At 49.9% G+C, this 26,977-nt stretch overlaps 2 protein-coding genes across 4 annotated transcripts in view; both read right to left on the reverse strand.

Moving 5' to 3' along the window:
* LOC143833917 (uncharacterized) overlaps positions 1–12,507 on the reverse strand; it is a 30,509-nt gene extending 18,002 nt beyond the window's left edge. Inside the window, 4 exon segments of the mRNA XM_077330230.1 lie at positions 8,349–8,475; positions 8,666–8,733; positions 9,676–9,772; positions 11,512–12,507. Of these exon segments, the coding sequence (XP_077186345.1) occupies positions 8,349–8,475; positions 8,666–8,733; positions 9,676–9,772; positions 11,512–11,934 (715 nt within the window). The 5' untranslated portion in view covers positions 11,935–12,507.
* A 2,230-nt stretch (positions 12,508–14,737) lies between these two features.
* On the reverse strand, positions 14,738–24,723 carry LOC143833925 (uncharacterized). 3 transcript variants are annotated; one of them, XM_077330254.1, is made up of 6 exons: positions 24,558–24,723; positions 22,981–23,481; positions 21,143–21,239; positions 20,159–20,226; positions 19,831–19,957; positions 14,738–18,085 (listed from the first exon to the last, which is right to left on the reverse strand). In XM_077330254.1, the coding sequence occupies exons 2-6, from the start codon at positions 23,401–23,403 to the stop codon at positions 16,125–16,127; spliced, it is 2,676 nt and encodes an 891-aa protein (XP_077186369.1). In that variant the 5' UTR covers positions 23,404–23,481; positions 24,558–24,723; the 3' UTR covers positions 14,738–16,124. The 3 variants fall into 3 exon arrangements, with proteins under 3 accessions (XP_077186369.1, XP_077186370.1, XP_077186371.1); XM_077330255.1 differs by lacking the exon at positions 24,558–24,723 and adding an exon at positions 24,063–24,118; XM_077330256.1 differs by lacking the exons at positions 21,143–21,239; positions 22,981–23,481; positions 24,558–24,723 and adding an exon at positions 20,994–21,115.
* Positions 24,724–26,977: the final 2,254 nt, after the last annotated feature.

The raw sequence follows: 26,977 nt of genomic DNA on the forward strand, positions 1-26,977 counted from the left end.
AAACTTATAAACTTTTTCACATCTCCACCACATATGAAAAAAAGAGCCTACTTTATCATCACATTTCCAACATTTGTTATTACAATTTTTGGCAATTTTAGCGATCACTTTTGGTGTTACATACCATCTATAAAACATTTTATACCAATTTTCTTTAAGTATTTGACTATTAGTGTACTTTGGTATTCTAGACCATACTAACTCCCATTGTTCCATTGTCACATTAGTCTCAATATTTTGCATCCATTTGATCATACATGGCTTAACCCGTTCCATTTCTGTCTCATACCTTAATAACAATTTATATATTTGGTCCTGTAAATGTGGTTTATCTTGGATTACTAAGTTTTTAAACTCTGGTATTGGAGCCTCTAGATTTAACGGTTGCTGAAACTCTGCTTTGAATCTAGATATTAGTTGGTTGTACTCTAACCATTGAATTTCTACTCCTTCTTTCTTTATTGTTTGTATATCCTTGAACTTGCCGGTCTTTGATATTAAGTCTTTGTACTGGAGACAAGTCAACCTTTTCTGTTGAGCTTTCCCAAAGTATGCCTCAATTGGCGATTTCAATATTGATGGTGCTGGGGATAGTCTCTTATTATATCTTGACCATACATTCAAGAGCCCACTAGTCCAGGTGTTTGCTACTGCTTTTTGTTTTTGTTTTCCTGCTGGCCATAGTCTTTCATGGAAGCTATTACCCAAGGTTTTTCTTTCAAATACCAATTCTCTTGAGTGCGGTTCCCGAATCCAGTCCACTATGTATGTAAGTGCTGCTGCGTCTTTGTATAGTTTTAGATTAGGAACACCTTGGCCTCCTCTCTCCTTCACATCTTGAAGTATTTTAAAAGCAACTCTTGGCCTTTTTCCACTCCAGATAAATTTGTTGATCACTGATTGCCATTTTCTTAGCGTTTTCTCCTGGATCACTATTGGTAACATTTGGAACAAAAAGTTAAATTTGGGCAACAAGTTCATCTTGACCGTGGCCATTCGAGCCGACCAGGACAGTTTTGACTCGTTCCATCTTTTGATATCCAGTTGCATAGTCTTCCATAGTCTTTCATAGTTACCAGTGAAGAGTTCTTGGAAGTCTGAAAAGGCGCCTGTTTTGGACTGTGTGGCCCAGGTGGTTGGTTTGAGTATGATGAGAGAAGCAGCTGTCCCCACCATCCGGAAGAAACACATCAACAGCGGCTGTGACAAAATGGGCATATTGCAATCTAAACAATGTGTGTTCTTGTTCATGTCTTGTGAATCTCAAAAATCTGAAGTTTAGTCTATGCAGCTGGCTTTCCAGGCAGGTGCCTGGACGTTGTAGCCCTGATAAAGCTGTTCTGACAGAGCACTTCTACCCGGCCTCTCACATACCTCACAGTGTTGTTTCCTTCCTGGTAGGGAAAAGTGGCATATAAGACGTTGAGACTCCTGGTAGGGAAAAGTGGCATATAAGAACCAGGTCTTCTTCTTCTAACAGAACTTAAAACAGTTCTGTAGGGCCTGCAGAATGGAGCTCTCCTGCCAGGCTCTTGGATCAAGACCTCCTGCAGCCCGGGAAAAAGGGAAACAAAAGGCAAAGAGCAAAAGGGGTAGCCAGAAAGCAGCCCCGGTTCTTAAAGGGTAGAAAATCATTCATACACACAGGTATTAATTATACATGTTTCTTTTTTATATTTCGTTCAGCTTTTGAAGAAACCTGAGCGCAGACTTCAACTCCACAGCATGAGCCCCTTTCCTGACGTCTTCTCACTGGATTTCTGAGGGGAATTGCGGGGCTGGAAGAGGTTCTCCACTGTGACTGGCCTCCATGAACATCGCCTTATAAACATCTGCTCATAATGGACAGGCAGCAATGCGTCTCTCTAGGTGGGACCACGGATTTCTTTGAAAGCAGGTGGTAGCCTAACAAGGGGGCCAGCCTCTTCAGTTCTGTTACCCAACGTCTCTCCTTAAACGCTTGTGAATTAAGGATGCCGGCCGGTGGCAGCAAGTGTTTCCTCCCAGTTGCACAGAGGCTGCAGATACGGGGAACCCTCAACTTGGCTATTTCCTCCCAGGATTCGGGAAAAGAAATGTCTTTGCCGGTTTTCATGTCAGAAAGAGTTAGATTGGCATGGCGAGTTTCACAGAGGAGAGGAACCACTGAAAAGTCCCTCCTGTGTTTAACTACTTCATGAGCTTTTCTAGAAGACCCTCCGCTGCAGGTCCAGCATGGGTCAGAGGCTTAGAGTAGTGAACGCTCATTTAGAGACTTGGGTTTGACTCCAAACTCCTCCACACGCAGCCAGCTGGAGAACTTTGGGCTAGTCACAGTTCAATCAGAGTGGTTCTCTGCAAGCTCTCTCATCCCCACCTGCCTCACAGGGTGTCTGTTGTGGGGTGAGGCAAGGAAAGGTATTTAAAAAAACACCTCAGCTTCAATAGGAATGTTTCCCTCTTCTATGGATTATCTGAAGGACATGAAAATCGGATCTGTGCCTCAGCCTCTGGTCACACACTGATGATTTATATATTTATTTATTATCAATCAGATGTATTGCTCGCCACTCTCGGACGACTTGTGGTGGGTTACAAGATGTCCCAATAAAAGCCCATCAAAACCCATTAATAATTGGACAATCGAAATGCAGCAGGCTTCAAAACTTGTAGAACCGTGGTGGTCAGGAGGTTGGTCCAGGATAAGAGACATGAGCTGATCTTAAATTGCCTTCCACCAGCACAGCCCATCCCTGCTTCCTCTTGAAGGACTTCAAAGGTCACCCTGTCAGAATCCAAGCATTTTCAGCATTTCCTCTAAGATGTGGAAGATCTTCTGTGAAGACTCAACCATTCTACAAGGTTATATACTGTGAATTCTTTATAACACGGGTAGTCAACCTGTGATCCTCCAGATGTTTGTGGACTACAATTCCCAGGAGCCCCTGCCAGCATTTGCTGGCAGGGGCTCTTGGGAATTGTATTCTACAAACATCTGGAGGACCACAGGTTGACTACCCCTGCTTTATAGTGTCTGTTGTGGCCTTTTAGTTGTGAAATAAGATTAAAACACACATCACCGGCTGAACCGTTGCATTGTTTCTCCTTGTGTAGGCGCTTAGATGGTATAAACGATTTCCATGCTGGGTAAAAGGCCACACTCTGAGCATTCAAAAGATTTTTCCCTTTCTTGCATTCTCTAATGCTGTTCAAGACTGCTACAGTAGGGTTATGTGCGGCAGCGGCCGAACCAGCAATTCCAGGCAGACGCAGCCAGCACCATGCACGGGGGGGAGGCGAGGCTGGATGATTCCCACTGTCAGGTAGGGAGTTCATAGTCTGAGGAAGAGTGCTTGCCCTCAAAAGCTCACACCTTGAATAAATCTTTGCTGGTCTTAAAGGTGCCACTGGACTCTGGTTTTATTGTGTTTCCTCACTCTGGGTATTCAAATGGTCATGCCCTGCGTGAGTTCTCTGATGGACTTCTACTTGCATCTCTGATCATCGAAAGGTTTCTCCCCTGCGTGGGTTTTCAGATGGTACTGAACACCTCTGCTCTGAACCTCTTTCCACCGGCTGAGCATTCAGAAGGCTTCTCCCGTGTATGGTCTCTGATACAGCTGAAGACTGTTGCTCTGAATGAATCTTTTCCCAGTCTTAGGATTCAAAGGCCTTCTCCCTTGTGAGTTCCCAGATGTTTCTGAAGACGGATACTCTGTTTGAAGCTCTTTCTACACTCAGCATTCAAAAGACTTCTCCCCCTGGTTGACCTTTTAGATGGTATTGAAGACTGCTACATTTAGGGAATGAGACTGAAGACTGAAAAAGTTTCTCCCCTGTGTGAGTTATTTGATACCTATGAAGATGGGAACTCATAATGAATCCCTTTCCACAGGCTGAGCATTCCAAATCCTTATGTGGGGTTTCAGATGGCATTGAAGATGCTTGCTCCAACAGAATCCCTTCCCACACCATGAGTGTTCAGAGCGGTGTTTCCACTGTGTGTGTTTTCAGATGGTATTGAAGACCTTTGTTACGACGGAATCTCTTCCCACACTCTGAGCATTCAAAAGGCTTCTCCCCTGTGTGTGTTTTCAGATGGTATTGAAGACCATTGTTCTGACGGAATCTCTTCCCACACTCTGAGCATTCAAAAGGCTTCTCCCCTGTGTGGGTTTTCAGATGGTATTGAAGACCATTGCTCTGACGAAATCTCTTTCCACACTGAGCATTCAAAAGGCTTCTCCTCTGTGTGGGTTTTTAGATGGTATTGAAGACCATTGTTCTGACGGAATCTCTTTCCACACTCTAAGCATTGAAAAGGCTTCTGCCCTGTGTGCGTTTTTAGATGGTATTGAAGAACACTGTTCTTACGGAATCTCTTTCCACACTCTGAGCATTCAAAAGGCTTCTCCCCTGTGTGTGTTTTCAGATGGTATTGAAGACCATTGTTCAGACAGAATCTCTTCCCACACTCTAAGCATTCAAAAGGCTTCTCCCCTGTGTGTGTTTTCAGATGGTATTGAAGACCATTGTTCAGACGGAATCTCTTCCCACACTCTAAGCATTCAAAAGGCTTCTCCCCTGTGTGTGTTTTCAGATGGTATTGAAGACCATTGTTCTGACGGAATCTCTTCCCACACTCTAAGCATTCAAAAGGCTTCTCCCCTGTGTGTGTTTTCAGATGGTATTGAAGACCATTGTTCAGACAGAATCTCTTCCCACACTCTAAGCATTCAAAAGGCTTATCCCCTATGTGTGTTTTCAGATGGTATTGAAGACCATTGTTCAGACAGAATCTCTTCCCACACTCTAAGCATTCAAAAGGCTTCTCCCCTGTGTGTGTTTTCAGATGGTATTGAAGACCATTGTTCAGACAGAATCTCTTCCCACACTCTAAGCATTCAAAAGGCTTCTCCCCTGTGTGTGTTTTCAGATGGTATTGAAGACCATTGTTCTGACGGAATCTCTTCCCACACTCTGAGCATTCAAAAGGCTTCTCCCCTGTGTGTGTTTTCAGATGGTATTGAAGACCATTGTTCAGACGGAATCTCTTCCCACACTCTAAGCATTCAAAAGGCTTCTCCCCTGTGTGTGTTTTCAGATGGTATTGAAGACCATTGTTCAGACAGAATCTCTTCCCACACTCTAAGCATTCAAAAGGCTTCTCCCCTGTGTGTGTTTTCAGATGGTATTGAAGACCATTGTTCTGACGGAATCTCTTTCCACATTCTGAGCATTCAAAAGGCTTCTCCCCTGTGTGCGTTTTTAGATGGTATTGAAGAACACTGTTCTTACGGAATCTCTTTCCACACTCTGAGCATTCAAAAGGCTTCTCCCCTGTGTGTGTTTTCAGATGGTATTGAAGACCATTGCTCTGACGGAATCTCTTCCCACACTCTGAGCATTCAAAAGGCTTCTCCTCTGTGTGTGTTTTCAGATGGTATTGAAGACCATTGCTCTGACGGAATTTCTTCCCACACTCTGAGCATTCAAAAGGCTTCTCCCCTGTGTGTGTTTTCAGATGGTATTGAAGACCATTGCTCTGACGGAATCTCTTCCCACACTCTGAGCATTCAAAAGGCTTCTCCCCTGTGTGTGTTTTCAGATGGTATTGAAGACCATTGCTCTGACGGAATCTCTTTCCACACTCTAAGCATTCAAAAGGCTTCTCCCCTGTGTGTGTTTTCAGATGGTATTTAAGACCATTGTTCTGACGGAATCTCTTCCCGCACTCTGAGCATTCAAAAGGCTTCTCCCCTGTGTGGGTTTTCTGATGGTACTGAAGTCCGCGGCTCTGACGAAATGTCTTTCCACACTCTGAGCATTCAAAAGGCTTTTCTTCTGTGTGGGTTTTCAGATGGTATTGTAGACCATTGTTGTGACAGAATCTCTTTCCACACTGTGAGCATTCAAAAGGCTTCTCCCCTGTGTGGATTTTCAGATGGCATTTGAGACTTTTGCTCTGACGGTATCTCTTTCCACATTCTGAGCATTCAAATGGCTTCTCCCCTGTGTGCGTTTTTAGATGGTATTGAAGAACACTGTTCTGATGGAATCTCTTTCCACATTTTGAGCATTCAAAAGGCCGCTCCTCTGTGTGGGTTTTCAGGTGGTATTGAAGTTCGTTACTCTGACGGAATCTCTTTCCACAGTCTGAGGATGCAAAAGTCTTCTCCCCTGTGTGAATTCTCTTATGCTTTCGAAAATTATATCTGTGACGCAATCTCATTGCACAGTCTGAATATTCAAAAGGTTTCTCCCCTGTGTGGATTCTCAGATGGTCTTGAAGATGGCTACTGTCACCAAATCTCTTTCCACCCTCTGAGCCTTCAAAAGTTTTGTTTTTATTTTGGTGCACAGAGAGCTGTGCTCTATTTGTGAAGTACTTTCCACACTGAATGGATTTCATTGACTTTCTTGCTGTGTGTTGTAGAAAACGTGTATCACACTTTGTTTCAAATTGCTTCTCAACCATACATATGCTTTCCTTTCTCTTAGGTCTGCCTCGGATCCTGATGTTTTCTTTTAAGTCTTCCATGTTTAGTCTCCCTGGCGTTTGTTGATGAAATTCCTCACCCTCTTGATCCCGCTGGTCATCCACTGATGGATAAAGAGAGAGATCCTGTTAGCACCTGGGAGGGCTGGTAAAGCCCAAAGGCATTTATGTGGCTGTAGTAGGAAAGGAGTGACGGACTTTGACCTCGTTCAGCTTGGCTGATCTTCAGCACCACCACCTTTCCCCAGATTACCTCGTCCTCTCGAGAAATACAGGTAAGATCTAGTGCAGAAGGAGTTTTTGAGCCTCCAGATTTCAAATGTGGCTCAAAAGAAATCCCCCACGGCTATTCCTGGCCTGTTGCATTGGCAATACCTGGAAGAGTACAGCTCATTTGGGAACAAGATATGGTCTTGGGATGATCTTGAGGAACCTTCTAGCTTTTCCTTGCATGCAAGGCCATTGTCTCTCCCCAGCGTATTCTCTCTCGTACACCTGGCTTCTTCTCCAAGGAGAGAGAAAGAACAATAAGCCAGGAAACTTATTCTGCAACAAAGCCAATCATCTAATACCAACTATTTGGCGTATTAGAGAAAACAGTTAGCATCTGTTTTTCTGTCCTGAGCTGCAGAAGCTGTCCTGTTAGTGATGCCTTATTTTCATTTAAGGGGTCAGCTTGACTTGTTGGGACTCTCCTCATGAACCCTCTGAACTGGGACAAGAGGAGTGACCCCGGGGGAACCAGGCTTGTGTTCTTGACAGGACCATTTCCAGATCCATTTGCAGAGTGGATGTTTGTAGTCCCAACCAAGGGTCTGTGTGTGTGTGTGTGTGTGTGACAAAAGAAGAGTTGGGCTTTATAACCCTCTTTTCACTGGCTGAAAGAGTCTCAAAGCAGCTTACAATCCCCCTCCCTTCTTATCCCCACAACAGACACCTTGAGAGGTAGGTGGGGCTGAGAGAGCTTTGAGGTGACTACTCTGGGAGAACAGCTCTATCAGAACTGTGACTGGCCAAATGCCACCCTACTGGCTGAGTGGATGAGCCAGATTAGAGGCCTCCGCTCTCAACAGATACATCAGATTGGCTCTCTGGCAAGAGAGAAATGAGGATCTGTCCCCTTGCATCCAACACCAAGTATTTCCTGCATTCAATAAATATTAGCTTGTTTTTCTGTTTCTGAGCTGCTGAAACTATCCTGTTTAGTGACACCTTATTTTCTATGCAGGGGACTGGATCACTGTTGTGCAGTCTCCTCCTGAACCCACTCAACTAGATTCTGCTCCCGTGAAAAGAAGAGTGATCTCAGGGAACTCAGGCTGGTGTTTGTGACAGTATCATTTCCGGATCACAGGTTGTGCGAGTGTTTGTGACCGCATATGGTGCGAAGGGTATGTGGGAAAAGCTGGCAACAGAGGAATGGGAACCTGGTCCCCTCCATGGGCTTCCTGAGGGCCTCATTCCCTTTTCTCCAGGCCAGAGCACCTTCTCTAGCTTGGCGGATGGCTCCGACCCTGGCCTCAGTTGCCCCTGGGCAAGAGCAGACCCAGGAAGCCGCCTTCGACTAGATCCAACCCCTGGTCCCTTGGAGTCAGTCTGGCCTCCTCAGTCCACCATCAGATCTCTAAGTTCTCCGGCAGGGGCCTTTCCCTTCAATGCCTAGGTTTTTTTTTAACCCTTTTAACTGGAGAAGCTGGGGATTGAACCTGGGACCGTCTGCATGCCAGGAACAGGCACTGCCAGGGAGCAGGAGCCCTTCCACAAGTAATAAGACCAGCCGCAAAATGCTGTCTTTCTCTTAAATATATTGCTTCATGTCTCACCACAATGACGGCAATTTGCCCCTTTGACTCCTAGGAAAGGTCCTTACCCAGAAGGGCCACACTCTCACAGTTCTCCAGCATGACTTCCCTGTGCAGAGCTCTCTGGCCCGGATCCAGCAGGGCCCATTCTGCCTCGGAGAAGGAGACGTATACGTCCTCAAAGGAGAAGGGAGGCTGAAAGGAAAAGCAGATTTCCCTGCACACCAGGCAGAGATTGCACAAGGGAAAGGAAGGCAGAGGATGCCCGGCTTAGCTTGGGCAAAGGGAATGGCATTCAGAGGGTCTCTCCCCCGGACCCCTTGGACAGATGCAGGCACAAGAGGCCCCCTGAGAAAGGAGGCTGGGCCCGGCCTGTCCCTCCTACCTGGCCTGGATGGGATGCAGCCCTTTCCTCATTTTGGAACAGACGACAGCTCAGCGGAACCTCTCTGCCTGGTTGTGAGACAAAGGAAGAAGGAAGGGGGTTGGCTTGTTCGTTCCCGGCCTCAAACCCCCCCCCCCCCCCTTCCCAGAGTTGTGAAACCTTCCCCACTCTGTACACTCAACCCAATTTTGATGGCCTTTTACTCCATTCTGGGAGAGGCAGAAGAGAAGCACCGGATGCTTTTGGGCTTGAAGGGTTTATAAAGGCTTCCAACATATTTTTATGAGATCTCTGTCTGGTCTGGGGGGAGGGAAAGCAGGGGCTGAAGCACGCTGCCTGGCATGTCGCCATCCCATCCAACTCAGATGTGATAGGAGCACATCTGGAGCATTGAGAGCAATAGGAATGAGGTTTCAGGGTGTCTCCTGGCATGGTAACGTCACAACCAGAGGCAAGATCAAGATGGCACCACATCTGTCCCAAGCCCCCCCCTAAACCCCTCCCAAGGCTCCCCAACACCAAGGGTTGTTGGGCTGTAACAGCATCCATCTCCCCACAAAGGCCTGTCAGCTGTCCTTATAAGCATGGGCACAGAAGTCACTTTTTTCCATCAGGACTGGGCCCGAGACACCGGCCTTCCGAGCTCGGCTGCCCCAGAAGGCAGAGGCTCCCAGACTGAATAAGTATGCTCAGTTGGTTGACCTCCTCTCTTTTGGGCCACCTCTCATGGAAGGAAGGTGAGAGAGGAATGTGTTAATTAATGGGGGGGGGAAGTCCCCTCCATGAACACGTCTAATTTCCTTTCACAGACATCACAGTTAGTCGACACAGAGTGTCTACCACAAATCAACTCTCCCTGACCTGGACTCTGTACCATTGAATTCAGTGTTCCCCAATCACATCCAGGTACAAGGAGTCTTCACCACAGAGGAGGGCTTCTTGGTCATGCTCCATGGCCTGCACGCTCTGCCCTTGCTCCAAGCAAGCTCCTTCTAACTCAGGGAAGGTACCTTTTGTCGTCACGGCCTGCACCTTCCGCCCTTCCTCGGGAGGAGCCCCTTGCACGTCAGGGATTGTAGCCTCTCCCTTCACTGATAGTCCCGACATCTGAAAAGGCAGCGAGGGAGAGGGGTAAGAGATGGGATGCAACAGACTAAGCAATCGGGCCTGCCTCACGCCCAGACTCTGCCCCCTTCCATCAGCAGACCAGAGGAGTTATCCGGGGGGACCAGAATTCCTCCAGCAGAAGAATCTGTCGAAGGAGGCTGTTCAACCCAGCTCTATCTACTGATGGACAACCAGCCGGATACGCCCCCAGCTGAGTTGGCCAAGTGTCTGGAGGCCGTGACTGGGCGGCTCCAACAGAGCCGCCTGTAGCTCAGTCCCCCAAAGATGGAGGACTTGTGGCTGGGAAGGAAGGGTCCAGGTGAGGAAGAGCCTCTCCCCTGCCTAGATGTGCAATTAACCACTTTGCACACTGTTAGGAATTTGGGGGTGATCTTTGACAACTCCCTCTCGATAGAGGCTCAGATTATGAAGGGAGTGGACTAGGCATTTTTCGATTTGTGCCAGGAGACACTGCTGATACCCTACCTGGCACCAAATCCCTTTCCACAGGGATCCATGCAACAGTCACAGTGGGGGGGGGGGTGTGATAGACCCATTGTTTTTTCAATAATGATCTAAAGCCCCCCCCCCCCATCTTTTAGCCTCAGAAAACATCCCTGAATTCAGGGATAGACTGATCATTTCCCAGAGGGGGACCCAGATCTCCTCAGGGCCAGATTTCGCCAGCCATGGGTGATGCGGGTCAAGAGGACCTTTGCTTGGCTGGGCAGCTGCCAGGGCCTTGTCCCCTTCTGCCAAGGAGGACAGACGGCCGTGGTCCAAGATCGGGTGCCGAGGCAGCCAGGAGCCTCTTGTTCCCTTCCTGCATCGAACCAAGCTGGCAGGTCCTGGTGAAGCGACAATATTTTCCGCCAAATAGCTTGCAAAAGTCTCACAGCTAATATCCGGACTTTGCAGGAGGGGTGTGGTTGTTCCCACAGTGGAACAAAGTGGAGTTGCTGGGGATGGACATGAGGCTGTGACATGAACTTTCTGTGGCATATTTGTATTTTTAACTCAGGGTGACTTTAAATACACATGCACCGTGCAAGTTATAGCACTCCTGGAGGAGAAGGGACAGAAGTAGAAGGCCACACTTTATTCCGTAAAGAAGGGGTTGTGGTCCTCCAGATGTCCATGGACTACAATTCCCTTGAACCCCTGCCAGCGTTTGCTCATGGGAATTGTAGTCCCTGGACATCTGGAGGACCACAGGTTGACTACCCCTGCTGTAAAGGAAGGTGAATATGTCTTGGAATAGGTCTTTTTCGAGGGCGATTGGGAGAGGTGGGGAAGGTGTCTCACCAGTTGGAGGAGAACCCAATACAAGAGGATAGTGGATGCAAGGCTGTTATCCAGAGCTGTCAAAAATAGGATGTTCCGCCCCTCTGATTCCCAGAAATCATTTCCAGGATCTGTCCATAGATAGTGACTCTGGACCACAGGAACAAGGGCTGTTTTCCCAGCCCACCGGAGCTTAGGGGATATTTCGCAGGCCCCTGCAGACGAGAGGACTGGCTCTTCTGCTCCCAAAGTATTAGTGCTAGGAGACACGGGATGGTTAATCGGAATTCCCTACTGAGAGGAGTAGAAGCGCAAGTGTGTTGACTGGACTTGTTGCCTCATGAGGAATGCTGTCTACCTGGCCTGAGAATCAAGGGTGTCAGCGAAAAGGTGGAGAAACCCTGTCAAGCCCAATTCTTGCTTGAATTGGACATTCCTGGAGAAAACCCCCTCACCTGCTCTGCCTGCCTCTTCTCCTCCGCCTGGCTCAGGAGGAAGCCTTCGGCCAGGGCCACCGCCTGGGAACTGCTCTCCGGCCCGCATCCTCTCACCCAGCCCTGCATCTCCGGGGGCAGGAGGGCCAGGAACTGCTCCAGGATCACCAGGTCCAGGATCTGCTGCTTGGTGTGCCTCCCCGGCTTCAGCCAGCGGCTGCAGAGTCTGTGGAGCCGGCTGCAAACCTCTCGGGGCCCCTCGGCCTCCTGGTAGCGGAATTCCCGGAAGCGTCTGCGATATTCCTCTGAGCTCACAGTGGCCGAATGCAGGATCCCTGGCTCAGCTCTTTCCCAGAATTCAACCCCACTCCCAGCTTGGATGGGAGCAGGGCTTTTGCTTGCTGTCTGGCCAATCCCAGGTCCTCCTGGGTCCTCTTCTGCCATCTCCTTCCCCTTCTCTTGGGTCACCGCAGACTGTGAAAAGGTCCCTTTTTTCCCTTGGCTGTGAAGAGAGGCTTCTCACTGGGGGAGGGGGACAGAGAGAGGCAGACAGAATTTTATAAAACCATTTTTAACAAATCCCTGAATATCACAAAACTTTATATGCTCAGGAGATGACAGAGAATTGTCCTGGTGCATCAGGACAGAAATGCTTCTTGTGGTTTGTCATTTTGTCATATTGCAAACGCAGCTCTTCTGAGTATGCCTCTTTGTCTGTTTTTTTTGTAAGGCAGCCTTTCTCAACTTTTTTACTTTATTACAGAAATGGCAATATTGTGCCCCATGCGTGGGACTCCCTGGTGTGTCTACGGTGCTGACCCCGCGATCCCCACAAAGAGACCCCTGCCCGCATCCCATTTGCCCCTCCCGACCTCCTGCCTCATGGGAGGAGGCGTGGCCAGACCAGCATGCCCCGCCCCTCTCGGCCTGTCCCTCCCAACAACCCTGCGAGGCAGGCCAGGCGGACAGGGGGGGCTTTCTCGCCCGCGCCCTGCAAGGCTTCTCTCCACTGGTCCCTTCTGGCCCCTCCCCGCCTCCCCCGTCGCTCGGGCCCCCGAGATCCTCTTTCCAGCCCCCCTCCCCTCCCCTCCCCTCCCCTCCGCCTTACCTTCCTGGCAAGCCCCCTCCCCCCCCGTCCCCCGGCCAGACGCCGTCCTGCCCCGCCGGAAGCGGAAGTGCCCCCCTGGGCGGAAGAGCCGCTCTTGCACGCCGCTCGCTCCCCTTAACCCTGTCCGCGCCGGACCCCCAGGCACCAGGCCGCCCCCGCCCCCGCCCCATGGCTCTCCTCGGGAGGGAGGGAGGGAGGGGCGGGCAGGAGGCCTCCCTGCGGGGCGGGTGTGCGGGCGGAGGGCTCCCTCCCCCGGGACGGAGGGCTGGTCCGCCTCCCTGGCCCGGAGCGCGAAGGAAGGAAGGAGCCCGGAGACCTCCCGCCCTCGCAGCTCCCCCGCGGGAAGGGGGCCTCTTGGCCTCCCGACGTCGCCAGGGCTTCTCCCGCCAGGAGTTGGCACCCGCTGACTGGGAGCATCCTGTGTGTGGGGGGGGGACGTTATTGGGGTTGTTCTTATTGGATTTCTAACCCGCCACTCCCCTGAGGCTCCCCTGTGGCAACACGTAAAACCCCCATAAGCCCCCGAATACACAAAACACCTAAGAACAATCCCCCCCCCACCCCACCTATCCGGGAAACCAGGGGTCGCTGCTGATGTATTTTATTTATTTTATTTATAATTGGATTTATATACCGCCGTTTGCCAAAAGGTCTCACAGCGGTTCACAATATAATATAAAATCAAAGTAAAATCACATAAAACCCCATAAATACCCCATTATTACAATAAAAGATGGCATTCTATTCTCTAACTTTCCCCGCTTGTTCAGAGGGAGGTCGGGCGTTAATCCTGCAAGAGAGAGAGGAGAGGAAGGCTGGCCGATGGATGAGGGATCTTGGAGGGAACCCGGGCTCTGCCCCGGCCTCAACCCGAAGCCTGGCGGAAGAGCTCCGTTTTGCAGGCCCCGCGGAAGGATGTCAAATCCTGCAGGCCCCGCAGCTCCTCCTCCGGGAGCTCATTCCACCAGGCGGGGCCCAGGACCGAAAAGGCCTGGGGGGGGGTAGCTGAGGGGCTTGGCCCCCCCCTCAAACAGTGCCAAGTCAAATGGAGGGACTCGGGTGCAATGGCAGCTGAAGCACAAGCTGCCCTACCCCACTGCTGGCAAAAGCAGCCAAACTCCCACCCTGCAGGAAATAAAGCCCTCCATGTCTGCCACAGCTCCACCCCGGAGGAAACCAGTTTTGTTTTTTTGTTTTTTTAATGATTTTTATTTTTATTTTCCAGAATTAAAGATAGTGAAATACATGCAATCTACATTGTTAGCACAGAAAAAAGAAGGGTTATGCTCTTCACTTAATACATTTAGTTCCCCGTCTTCTCACTGGATTTCTGAGGGGAATTGCGGGGCTGGAAGAGGTTCTCCACTGTGACTGGCCTCCATGAACATCGCCTTATAAACATCTGCTCATAATAGACAGGCAGCAATGCGTCTCTCTAGGTGGGACCACGGATTTCTTTGAAAGCAGGTGGTAGCCTAACAAGGGGGCCAGCCTCTTCAGTTCTGTTACCCAACGTCTCTCCTTAAACGCTTGTGAATTAAGGATGCCGGCCGGTGGCAGCAAGTGTTTCCTCCCAGTTGCACAGAGGCTGCAGATACGGGGAACCCTCAACTTGGCTATTTCCTCCCAGGATTCGGGAAAAGAAATGTCTTTGCCGGTTTTCATGTCAGAAAGAGTTAGATTGGCATGGCGAGTTTCACAGAGGAGAGGAACCACTGAAAAGTCCCTCCTGTGTTTAACTACTTCATGAGCTTTTCTAGAAGACCCTCCGCTGCAGGTCCAGCATGGGTCAGAGGTTTAGAGTAGTGAACGCTCATTTAGAGACTTGGGTTTGACTCCAAACTCCTCCACATGCAGCCAGCTGGAGAACTTTGGGCTAGTCACAGTTCAATCAGAGCGGTTCTCTGCAAGCTCTCTCATCCCCACCTGCCTCACAGGGTGTCTGTTGTGGGACGAGGGAAGGAAAGGTATTTAAAAAACAGCTCTGCTTCAATAGGAATCTTTCCCTCTTCTATGGATTATCTGAAGGACATGAAAATCGGATCTGTGCCTCAGCCTCTGGTCACACACTGATGATTTATTTATTTATTCATTATCAATCAGATGTATTGCTCGCCACTCTCGGACGACTTGTGGTGGGTTACAAGATGTCCCAATAAAAGCCCATCAAAACCCATTAATAATTGGACAATCGAAATGCAGCAGGCTTCAAAACTTGTAGAACCGTGGTGGTCAGGTTGGTCCAGGATAAGAGACATGAGCTGATCTTAAATTGCCTTCCACCAGCACAGCCCATCCCTGCTTCCTCTTGAAGGACTTCAAAGGTCACCCTGTCAGAATCCAAGCATTTTCAGCATTTCTTCTAAGATGTGGAAGATCTTCTGTGAAGACTCAACCATTCTACAAGGTTATATACTGTGAATCCTTTATAACAGGGGTAGTCAACCTGTGATCCTCCAGATGTTTGTGGACTACATTTCCTAGGAGCCCCTGCCAGCATTTGCTGGCAGGGGCTCAAGGGAATTGTATTCCACAAACATCTGGAGGACCACAGGTTGACTACCCCTGCTTTATAGTGTCTGTTGTGGCCTTTTAGTTGTGAAATAACATTAAAACACACATCACCGGTTGAACCGTTGCATCGTTTCTCCTTGTGTAGGCGCTTAGATGGTATAAACGATTTCCATGCTGGGTAAAAGGCCACACTCTGAGCATTCAAAAGGTTTTTCCCTTTCTTGCATTCTCTAATGCTGTTCAAGACTGCTACAGTACGGTTATGTGCAGCAGCGGCCGAAGCAGCAATTCCAGGCAGACGCAGCCAGCACCATGCACGGGGGGGAGGCGAGGCTGGATGATTCCCACTGTCATGTAGGGAGTTCATAGTCTGAGGAAGAGTGCTTGCCCTCAAAAGCTCACACCTTGAATAAATCTTTTCTGGTCTTAAAGGTGCCACTGGACTCTGGTTTTATTGTGTTTCCTCACTCTGGGTATTCAAATGGTCATGCCCTGCGTGAGTTCTCTGATGGACTTCTACTTGCATCTCTGATCATCGAAAGGTTTCTCCCCTGCGTGGGTTTTCAGATGGTACTGAACACCTCTGCTCTGAACCTCTTTCCACCGGCTGAGCATTCAGAAGGCTTCTCCCGTGTATGGTCTCTGATACAGCTGAAGACTGTTGCTCTGAATGAATCTTTTCCCAGTCTTAGGATTCAAAGGCCTTCTCCCATGTGAGTTCCCAGATGTTTCTGAAGACGGATACTCTGTTTGAAGCTCTTTCTACACTCAGCATTCAAAAGACTTCTCCCCCTGGTTGACCTTAAAGATCGCATTGAAGACTGCTACATTTAGGGAATGAGACTGAAGACTGAAAACGTTTCTCCCCTGTGTGAGTTATTTGATACCTATGAAGATGGGAACTCATAATGAATCCCTTTCCACAGGCTGAGCATTCCAAATCCTTATGTGGGGTTTCAGATGGCATTGAAGATGCTTGCTCCAACAGAATCCCTTCCCACACCATGAGTGTTCAGAACGGTGTTTCCACTGTGTGGGTTTTCAGATGGCATTTCAGACTATTGTTCAGACGGAATCTCTTTCCACACTCTAAGCACTCAAAAGGCTTCTCCCCTGTGTGGGTTTTCAGATGGTTCTGAAGACCGTCATTCCGACGGAATCTCTTTCCACATTCTGAGCATTCAAAAGGCTTCTCCCCTGTGTGGGTTTTCAGATGGTATTGAAGACCGTCATTCCGACGGAATCTCTTCCCACACTCTGAGCATTCAAAAGGCTTCTCCCCTGTGTGGGTTTTCAGATGGTATTGAAGACCATTGTTCAGACGGAAACTCTTCCCACACTCTGAGCATTCAAAAGGCTTCTCCCCTGTGTGGGTTTTCAGATGGTATTGAAGACCGTCATTCCGACGGAATCTCTTCCCACACTCTGAGCATTCAAAAGGCTTCTCCCCTGTGTGGGTTTTCAGATGGTATTGAAGAACGTCATTCCGACGGAATCTCTTCCCACACTCTGAGCATTCAAAAGGCTTCTCCCCTGTGTGGGTTTTCAGATGGTATTGAAGACCATCGTTCAGACGGAATCTCTTTCCACACTCTGAGCATTCAAAAGGCTTTTCCCCTGTGTGTGTTTTCAGATGGTATTGAAGACGATTGTTCTGACGGAATGTCTTTCCACACTCTGAGCATTCAAAAGGCTTTTCCCCTGTGTGCGTTTTCAGATGGTATTTAAGACCACTGCTCTGACGGAATGTTTTTCCACACTCTGAGCATTCAAAAGGCTTTCCCCCTGCGTGGGTTTTCAGATGGTATTGAAGAGTATTGCTCTGACGGAATGTCTTTCCACACTGTGAGCATTCAAAAGGCTTGCCCCCTGTGTGGGTTTTCAGATGGTACTGAAGTCCGCGGTTCTGACGGAATTTCTTTCCACACTCTGAGCATTCAAAAGGCTTTTCCCCTGTGTGGGTTTTCAGATGGTATTTGAAACCATTGTTGTGACAGAATCTCTTTCCACATTCTGAGCATTCAAATGGCTTCTCCCCTGTGTGCGTTTCCAGATGGTATTGAAGACCTTTGTTGTGATGGAATCTCTTTCCACACTCTGAGCATTCAAAAGGCTTCTCCCCTGTGTGTGTTTTCAGATGGTATTGAAGACCATTGCTCTGACGGAATCTCTTTCCACACTCTGAGCATTCAAATGGCTTCTCCCCTATGTGTGTTTTCAGATGGTATTGAAGACCATTGTTGTGACGGAATCTCTTTCCACATTCTGAGCATTCAAAAGGCTTCTCCCCTGTGTGGATTTTCAGATGGTACTGAAGTCCACGGCTCTGACGGAATGTCTTTCCACACTCTGAGCACTCAAAAGGCTTCTCCCCTGTGTGCGTTTTTAGATGGTACTGAAGAACACTGTTCTGACAGAATCTCTTTCCACATTCTGAGCATTCAAAAGGCTTCTCCCCTGTGTGGATTTTCAGATGGTACTGAAGTCCACGGCTTTGACGGAATGTCTTTCCACACTCTGAGCATTCAAAAGGCTTTTCCTCTGTGTGGGTTTTCAGATGGTATTTGAAACCAATGTTGTGACAGAATCTCTTTCCACACTCTGAGCATTCAAAAGGCTTCTCCCCTGTGTGTGTTTCCAGATGGTATTGAAGACTATTGCTGTGACGGAATCTCTTTCCACATTCTGAGCATTCAAATAGCTTCTCCCCTGTGTGCGTTTTCAGATGGTATTGAAGACTATTGCTGTGACAGAATCTCTTTCCACATTCTGTGCATTCAAATGGCTTCTCCCCTGTGTGCGTTTTCAGATGGTATTGAAGACCATTGCTGTGACGGAATCTCTTTCCACACTGTGAGCATTCAAAAGGCTTCTCCTCTGTGTGGATTTTCAGATGGTATTGAAGACCATTGCTGTGACAGAATGGCGTTTGTTGATGAAATTCCTCACCCTCTTGATCCCGCTGGTCATCCACTGATGGATAAAGAGAGAGATCCTGTTAGCACCTGGGAGGGCTGGTAAAGCCCAAAGGCATTTATATGGCTGTAGTAGGAAAGGAGTGACGGACTTTGACCTCGTTCAGCTTGGCTGATCTTCAGCACCACCACCTTTCCCCAGATTACCTCGTCCCCTCGAGAAATACAGGTAAGATCTAGTGCAGAAGGAGTTTCTGAGCCTCCAGATTTCAAATGTGGCTCAAAAGAAATCCCCCACGGCTATTCCTGGCCTGTTGCATTGGCAATACCTGGAAGAGTACAGCTCATTTGGGAACAAGATATGGTCTTGAGATGATCTTGAGGAACCTTCTAGCTTTTCCTTGCATGCAAGGCCATTGTCTCTCCCCAGCGTATTCTCTCTCGTACACCTGGCTTCTTCTCCAAGGAGAGAGAAAGAATAATAATCCGGGAAACTTATCCTGCAACAAAGCCCATCATCTAATACCAACTATTTGGCGTATTAGAGAAAACAGTTAGCATCTGTTTTTCTGTCCTGAGCTGCAGAAGCTGTCCTGTTAGTGATGCCTTATTTTCATTTAAGGGGTCAGCTTGTCTTGTTGGGACTCTCCTCATGAACCCTCTGAACTGGGCCAAGAGGAGTGACCCCGGGGGAACCAGGCTTGTGTTCTTGGCAGGACCATTTCCAGATCCATTTGCAGAGTGCATGTTTGAAGTCCCAACCAAGGGTGTGTGTGTGTGACAAAAGAAGAGTTGGGCTTTATAACCCTCTTTTCACTGGCTGAAAGAGTCTCAAAGCAGCTTACAATTCCCCTCCCTTCTTATCCCCGTACAGAAACCTTGAGAGGTAGGTGGGGCTGAGAGAGCTTTGAGGTGACTACTCTGGGAGAACAGCTCTATCAGAACTGTGACTGGCCAAAGGCCACCCTACTGGCTGAGTGGATGAGCCAGATTAGAGGCCTCCGCTCTCAACAGATACATCAGATTGGCTCTCTGGCAAGAGAGAAATGAGGATCTGTCCCCTTGCATCCAACACCAAGTATTTCCTGCATTCAATAAATATTAGCTTGTTTTTCTGTTTCTGAGCTGCTGAAACTATCCTGTTTAGTGACACCTTATTTTCTATGCAGGGGACTGGATCACTGTTGTGCAGTCTCCTCCTGAACCCACTCAACTAGATTCTGCTCCCGTGAAAAGAAGAGTGATCTCAGGGAACTCAGGCTGGTGTTTGTGACAGTATCATTTCCGGATCACAGGTTGTGCGAGTGTTTGTGACCGCATATGGTGCGAAGGGTATGTGGGAAAAGCTGGCAACAGAGGAATGGGAACCTGGTCCCCTCCATGGGCTTCCTGAGGGCCTCATTCCCTTTTCTCCAGGCCAGAGCACCTTCTCTAGCTTGGCGGATGGCTCCGACCCTGGCCTCAGTTGCCCCTGGGCAAGAGCAGACCCAGGAAGCTGCCTTCGACTAGATCCAACCCCTGGTCCCTTGGAGTCAGTCTGGCCTCCTCAGTCCACCATCAGATCTCTAAGTTCTCCGGCCGGGGCCTTTCCTTTCAACGCCTACCTGATCCTTTTAACTGGAGATGCTGGGGATTGAACCTGCGGCCTTCTGCATGCCAGGAACAGTCACTGCCAGGGAGCAGGAGCCCTTCCACAAGTAATAAGACCAGCCGCAAAATGCTGTCTTTCTCTTAAATATATTGCTTCATGTCTCACCACAATGACGGCAATTTGCCCCTTTGACTCCTAGGAAAGGTCCTTACCCAGAAGGGCCACACTCTCACAGTTCTCCAGCATGACTTCCCTGTGCAGAGCTCTCTGGCCCGGATCCAGCAGGGCCCATTCTGCCTCGGAGAAGGAGACGTATACGTCCTCAAAGGAGAAGGGAGGCTGTAAGGAAAAGCAGATTTCCCTGCACACCAGGCAGAGATGGCACAAGGGGAGGGAAGGCAGAGGATGCCCGGTTTGGCATGGGCAAAGGGAACGGCATTTAGTGGATCTCTCTCCCGGACCCCTTGGACAGATGCAGGCGCAAGGGGACACCTGAGAAAGGAGGTTGGGCCCAGCCAGTCTTCTGCCCATTCCTCCTACCTGGACTGGATGGGATGCAGCCCTTTCCTCATTTCGGAACAGACGACGTCTCAGCGGAACCTCTCTGCCTGGTTGTGAGACAAAGGAAGAAGGAAGGGGGTTGGCTTGTTTGTTCCCTGCCTCAACCCTCCCTTCCCAGAGTTGTGAAACCTTCCCTACTCTGTACACTCAACCCAATTTTGATGGCCTTTTACTCCGTTCTGGGAAAGGCAGAAGAGAAGCACCGGATGCTTTTGGGCTTGAAGGGATTATAAAGGTTTCCAACATATTTTTATGAGATCTCTGTCTGGTCTGGGGGGGGGAAGCAGGGGCTGAAAGGGACGCTGCCTGGCATCCCATCCAACCCAGATGTGATAAGAGCACATCTGGAGCCTTGAGAGCAATAGGAATGAGGTTTCAGGGTGTCTCCTGGCATGGTAACGTCACAACCAGAGGCAAGATCAAGATGGCACATCTGTCCCAAGGCCCCCCCCCTAAACCCCTCCCCAACACCAAGGGTTGTTGGGCTGTAACAGCATCCATCTCCCCACAAAGGCCTGTCAGCTGTCCTTATAAGCCTGGGCACAGAAGTCACTTTTTTCCATCAGGACTGGGCTCGAGACACCGGCCTTCCGAGCTCGGCTGCCCCAGAAGGCAGAGGCTCCCAGACTGAATAAGTATGCTCAGTTGGTTGACCTCCTCTCTTTTGGGCCACCTCTCATGGAAGGAAGGTGAGAGAGGAATTTGTTAATTAATGGGGGGGGGGAAGTCCCCTCCATGAACACGTCTAATTTCCTTTCACAGACATCACAGTTAGTCGACACAGAGTGTCTACCACAAATCAACTCTCCCTGACCTGGACTCTGTACCATTGAATTCAGTGTTCCCCAATCACATCCAGGTACAAGGAGTCTTCACCACAGAGGAGGGCTTCTTGGTCATGCTCCATGGCCTGCACGCTCTGCCCTTGCTCCAAGCAAGCTCCTTCTAACTCAGGGAAGGTACCTTTTGTCGTCACGGCCTGCACCTTCCGCCCTTCCTCGGGAGGAGCCCCTTGCACGTCAGGGATTGTAGCCTCTCCCTTCACTGATAGTCCCGACATCTGAAAAGGCAGCGAGGGAGAGGGGTAAGAGATGGGATGCAACAGACTAAGCAATCGGGCCTGCCTCACGCCCAGACTCTGCCCCCTTCCATCAGCAGACCAGAGGAGTTATCCGGGGGGACCAGAATTCCTCTAGCAGAAGAATCTGTCGAAGGAGGCTGTTCAACCCAGCTCTATCTACTGATGGACAACCGGCCGGATACGCCCCCAGCTGAGTTGGCCAAGTGTCTGGAGGCCGTGACTGGGTGGCTCCAACAGAGCCGCCTGTAGCTCAGTCCCCCAAAGATGGAGGACTTGTGGCTGGGAAGGAAGGATCCAGGTGAGGAAGAGCCTCTCCCCTGCCTAGATGTGCAATTAACCACTTTGCACACTGTTAGGAATTTGGGGGTGATCTTTGACAACTCCCTCTCGATAGAGGCTCAGATTATGAAGGGAGTGGACTAGGCATTTTTCGATTTGTGCCAGGAGACACTGCTGATACCCTACCTGGCACCAAATCCCTTTCCACAGGGATCCATGCAACAGTCACAGTGGGGGGGGGGGGGGGTGTGATAGACCCATTGTTTTTTCAATAATGATCTAAAGCCCCCCCCCCATCTTTTAGCCTCAGAAAACATCCCTGAATTCAGGGATAGACTGATCATTTCCCAGAGGGGGACCCAGATCTCCTCAGGGCCAGATTTCGCCAGCCATGGGTGATGCGGGTCAAGAGGACCTTTGCTTGGCTGGGCAGCTGCCAGGGCCTTGTCCCCTTCTGCCAAGGAGGACAGACGGCCGTGGTCCAAGATCGGGTGCCGAGGCAGCCAGGAGCCTCTTGTTCCCTTCCTGCATCGAACCAAGCTGGCAGGTCCTGGTGAAGCGACAATATTTTCCGCCAAATAGCTTGCAAAAGTCTCACAGCTAATATCTGGACTTTGCAGGAGGGGTGTGGTTGTTCCCACAGTGGAACAAAGTGGAGTTGCTGGGGATGGACATGAGGCTGTGACATGAACTTTCTGTGGCATGTTTGTATTTTTAACTCAGGGTGACTTTAAATACACATGCACCGTGCAAGTTATAGCACTCCTGGAGGAGAAGGGACAGAAGTAGAAGGCCACACTTTATTCCGTAAAGAAGGGGTTGTGGTCCTCCAGATGTCCATGGACTACAATTCCCTTGAGCCCCTGCCAGCGTTTGCTCATGGGAATTATAGTCCCTGGACATCTGGAGGACCACAGGTTGACTAGCCCTGCTGTAAAGGAAGGTGAATATGTCTTGGAATAGGTCTTTTTCGAGGGCGATTGGGAGAGGTGGGGAAGGTGTCTCACCAGTTGGAGGAGAACCCAATACAAGAGGATAGTGGATGCAAGGCTGTTATCCAGAGCTGTCAAAAATAGGATGTTCCGCCCCTCTGATTCCCAGAAATCATTTCCAGGATCTGTCCATAGATAGTGACTCTGGACCACAGGAACAAGGGCTGTTTTCCCAGCCCACCGGAGCTTAGGGGATATTTCGCAGGCCCCTGCAGACGAGAGGACTGGCTCTTCTGCTCCCAAAGTATTAGTGCTAGGAGACACGGGATGGTTAATCGGAATTCCCTACTGAGAGGAGTAGAAGCGCAAGTGTGTTGACTGGACTTGTTGCCTCATGAGGAATGCTGTCTACCTGGCCTGAGAATCAAGGGTGTCAGCGAAAAGGTGGAGAAACCCTGTCAAGCCCAATTCTTGCTTGAATTGGACATTCCTGGAAAAAACCCCCTCACCTGCTCTGCCTGCCTCCTCTCCTCCGCCTGGCTCAGGAGGAAGCCTTCGGCCAGGGCCACCGCCTGGGAACTGCTCTCCGGCCCGCATCCTCTCACCCAGCCCTGCATCTCCGGGGGCAGGAGGGCCAGGAACTGCTCCAGGATCACCAGGTCCAGGATCTGCTGCTTGGTGTGCCTCCCCGGCTTCAGCCAGCGGCTGCAGAGTCTGTGGAGCCGGCTGCAAACCTCTCGGGGCCCCTCGGCCTCCTGGTAGCGGAATTCCCGGAAGCGTCTGCGATATTCCTCTGAGCTCACAGTGGCCGAATGCAGGATCCCTGGCTCAGCTCTTTCCCAGAATTCAACCCCACTCCCAGCTTGGATGGGAGCAGGGCTTTTGCTTGCTGTCTGGCCAATCCCAGGTCCTCCTGGGTCCTCTTCTGCCATCCCCTTCCCCTTCTCTTGGGTCACCGCAGACTGTGAAAAGGTCCCTTTATTCCCTTGGCTGTGAAGAGAGGCTTCTCACTGGGGGAGGGGGACAGAGAGAGGCAGACAGAATTTTATAAAACCATTTTTAACAAATCCCTGAATATCACAAAACTTTATATGCTCAGGAGATGACAGAGAATTGTCCTGGTGCATCAGGACAGAAATGCTTCTTGTGGTTTGTCATTTTGTCATATTGCAAACCCCGCTCTTCTGAGTATGCCTCTTTGTCTGTTTTTTTTGTAAGGCAGCCTTTCTCAACTTTTTTACTTTATTACAGAAATGGCAATATTGTGCCCCATGCGTGGGACTCCCTGGTGTGTCTACGGTGCTGACCCAGGACCCCCACAGAGAGACCCCTGCCCGCATCCCATTTGCCCCTCCCGACCTCCTGCCTCATGGGAGGAGGCGTGGCGAGACCAGCATGCCCCGCCCCTCTCGGCCTGTCCCTCCCAACAACCCTGCGAGGCAGGCCAGGCGGACAGGGGGGGCTTTCTCGCCCGCGCCCTGCAAGGCTTCTCTCCACTGGTCCCTTCTGGCCCCTCCCCGCCTCCCCCGTCGCTCGGGCCCCCGAGATCCTCTTTCCAGCCCCCCCTCCCCTCCCCTCCGTTCCGCCTTACCTTCCTGGCAAGCCCCCTCCCCCCCCGTCCCCCGGCCAGACGCCGTCCTGCCCCGCCGGAAGCGGAAGTGCCCCTCTGGGCGGAAGAGCCGCTCTTGCCCGCCGCTCGCTCCCCTTAACCCTGTCCGCGCCGGACCCCCAGGCACCAGGCCGCCCCCGCCCCCCGCCCCATGGCTCTCCTCGGGAGGGAGGGAGGGAGGGGCGGGCAGGAGGCCTCCCTGCGGGGCGGGTGTGCGGGCGGAGGGCTCCCTCCCCCGGGACGGAGGGCTGGTCCGCCTCCCTGGCCCGGAGCGCGAAGGAAGGAAGGAGCCCGGAGACCTCCCGCCCTCGCAGCTCCCCCGCGGGAAGGGGGACTCTTGGCCTCCCGACGTCGCCAGGGCTTCTCCCGCCAGGAGTTGGCACCCGCTGACTGGGAACAACGTGGGGGGGTGGCTGAGGGGCGCCCCCCCGAGGTCTCCGCCCCCTCCCCCCACAAACAGTGCCAAGTCAAACTCACAGAGTCATCAGAGAGACTCCATTACAAGGGCCTGTGGTCCTCCAGATGTCCATGGACTACAATTCCCATGAGCCCCCTGCCAGCGTGTGCTTGCAGTGGGATCTTGGGAATTGTAGTCCATGAACATCTGGAGGACCACAGGTTTGACTACGTCTGCCCTAGTCTATTGCTGTCCCCATAGGCAAAAGCAGAAGGACACTCGGGTGCAATGGCAGCTGAAGCACAAGCTGCCCTACCCCACTGCTGGCAAAAGCAGCCAAACTCCCACCCTGCAGGAAATAAAGCCCTCCATGTCTGCCACAGCTCCACCCCGGAGGAAACCCGGAAAAGGCGCCTCTTTTGGACTGTGTGGCCCAGGTGGTTGGTTTGAGTATGGAGAGAGAAGCAGCTGTCCCCACCATCCAGAAGAAACACATCAACAGCGGCTGTGACAAAATGGGCATGTTGCAATCTAAACAATGTGTGTTCTTGTTCATGTCAATAATCTGAATGTTAGTCTACGTGGCTGGTTGTTCTGACAGAGCACTTCTATCCCGGCTCTCACATACCTCACATGGTGTTGTGAGGAAAGGCAAGGTGATTGTAAGCCCATTTGAGACTCCTGGTAGGGAAAAGTGGCATATAAGAACCAAGTCGTCTTCTTCTAACAGAACTTAAAACAGTTCTGTAGGGCCTGCAGAATGGAGCTCTCCTGCCAGGCACTTGGATCAAGACCTCCTGCAGCCCGGATCCATCCGTGCCATGCAGCCCCACTGCCCCCGAGTTCATAGCTGCCTCCTCCTCAATTGTTGCAATGGTTCAAATGGATCATGTTTCTAAGTTACGTTGCTGTTGCCTATTAACTAAAATGGGAGAGCAGCTCCCTTTCAGTCGCTGGCTTCAAATTACAGGGAGCTGATTCAGTTACTTGGGAATGTTAAGAGAAACCCTGGCTGTTTCAGTACCGTTGGTGGGGAGGTATTTGGGGCTGGCAGCACTCCCATCTTCAAGAGAGACGACTTCCAGAAGTGGCTTTGCCATGGCCTGTCTCCACGACATGACCCTGGTATCCCTTGCAGGTGTCCCAGTCAAAAACTGACCAGGGCCAGCCCTACTTAGCTTCTGAGATCTGATGAGGCCAGACTGGGCCATCCATCCAGTTCCTCAGAACAGCCAACTGGAGCTTCAGAACTGACTATTAGGAAGACCAACAGATCATTACAGTATTTCACCCTGGGCGTCACCGTAGCTTGGATCTAGGTGGATTTAGGCCAATTAAAACAATGTTCAAAACAATTTCGAAAGGAATTCCTAGGTATAGTCCGTTTTCGGTATCTTCATCAGTGATATTCCAAATAAAAATATCTTTATCTTTAGCGGAGCGGATTAAATAAAGGAGTAAGGGCTAAAGGGGAGGAGATAGGGTGGGCTCTGTCCGGGATAAAAACTCGGAGGGCCCAATCAGGAGCTGCGAAGCGGAAGGCAGAAGGCCACAAAGCCCACTCCTGCAGTCCTGAGCCTTCTGTCAGGCCCTGGGGCAGCCAAGGCTGTCCCTGGGCCCAGCAGAAGGCTGCAAACTCCCCTTTCCGGCCACCTACCTTACTCTGTTTCTCCCTTCCTCCCAGCATTCCCTTTCTCCTTCCCTTCCTCCCAGCATTCCCTTTGTTTTCCCCTTTCTCCCTCTCTCCCATCTGCCTCTTTCTGGCTACCTGTTTCTCTCCCTCTTCTTCTGTCTCTATCTTCCTCCCTTTCTTTCTGACTTTCTCTCTGTCGCTCTTTCACCTTTTCCTCCTTCCTTCGCCCCATCCCTTCACCCACCCACCATGCTAGGGCCTGCTGTATTTTGGCCACAGAGGGCTTAATATCTAGTATAATATTTAAATGTATCCCCATGCTACATGTTAATTCAATAAAGACATCAAAAATGCAAAAATTGAAATAATATTGTTAATAGTCTTCACTAAATGTATTCTTTGGCTGATGAAATTACAGAAAATAACCTAGAAAAATAATAGTATGAATCCTATAAAATGCGACTAAAGTTAAATATCCTGGAATGGTGAATATTACCTACTAAGTCTCTGGTAATATTTTGTTTTGTATAGTTGAGCCCACAAATAGTTACACAACATCCAAATTTATACAGGTCTAATGAAATTCAACAAAAACAATATTAATCTCATATACCATAATCTCTATTAAATGTAAAATATAAACCAATGTGGTTTAATTAATGTCATATACTATAATGTCTATTAAATGTAAAGTATAAATAAATGTGGTTTATACTTTATATTTAATAGACATTATGGCATATGACATCATCTTTGTTCAATGGTTTTCAGATGGCACTGAAGACAACAGCTCTAACAGAAGCTCTCTCCACACTGAGCATTCAAAAGTCTTCTTCCCTGTATGAATTCTCTTATGCTTTTGAAGAC

Source organism: Paroedura picta, chromosome 3 (assembly GCF_049243985.1).
Source record: "Paroedura picta isolate Pp20150507F chromosome 3, Ppicta_v3.0, whole genome shotgun sequence".
Lineage (NCBI taxonomy): Eukaryota > Metazoa > Chordata > Lepidosauria > Squamata > Gekkonidae > Paroedura > Paroedura picta.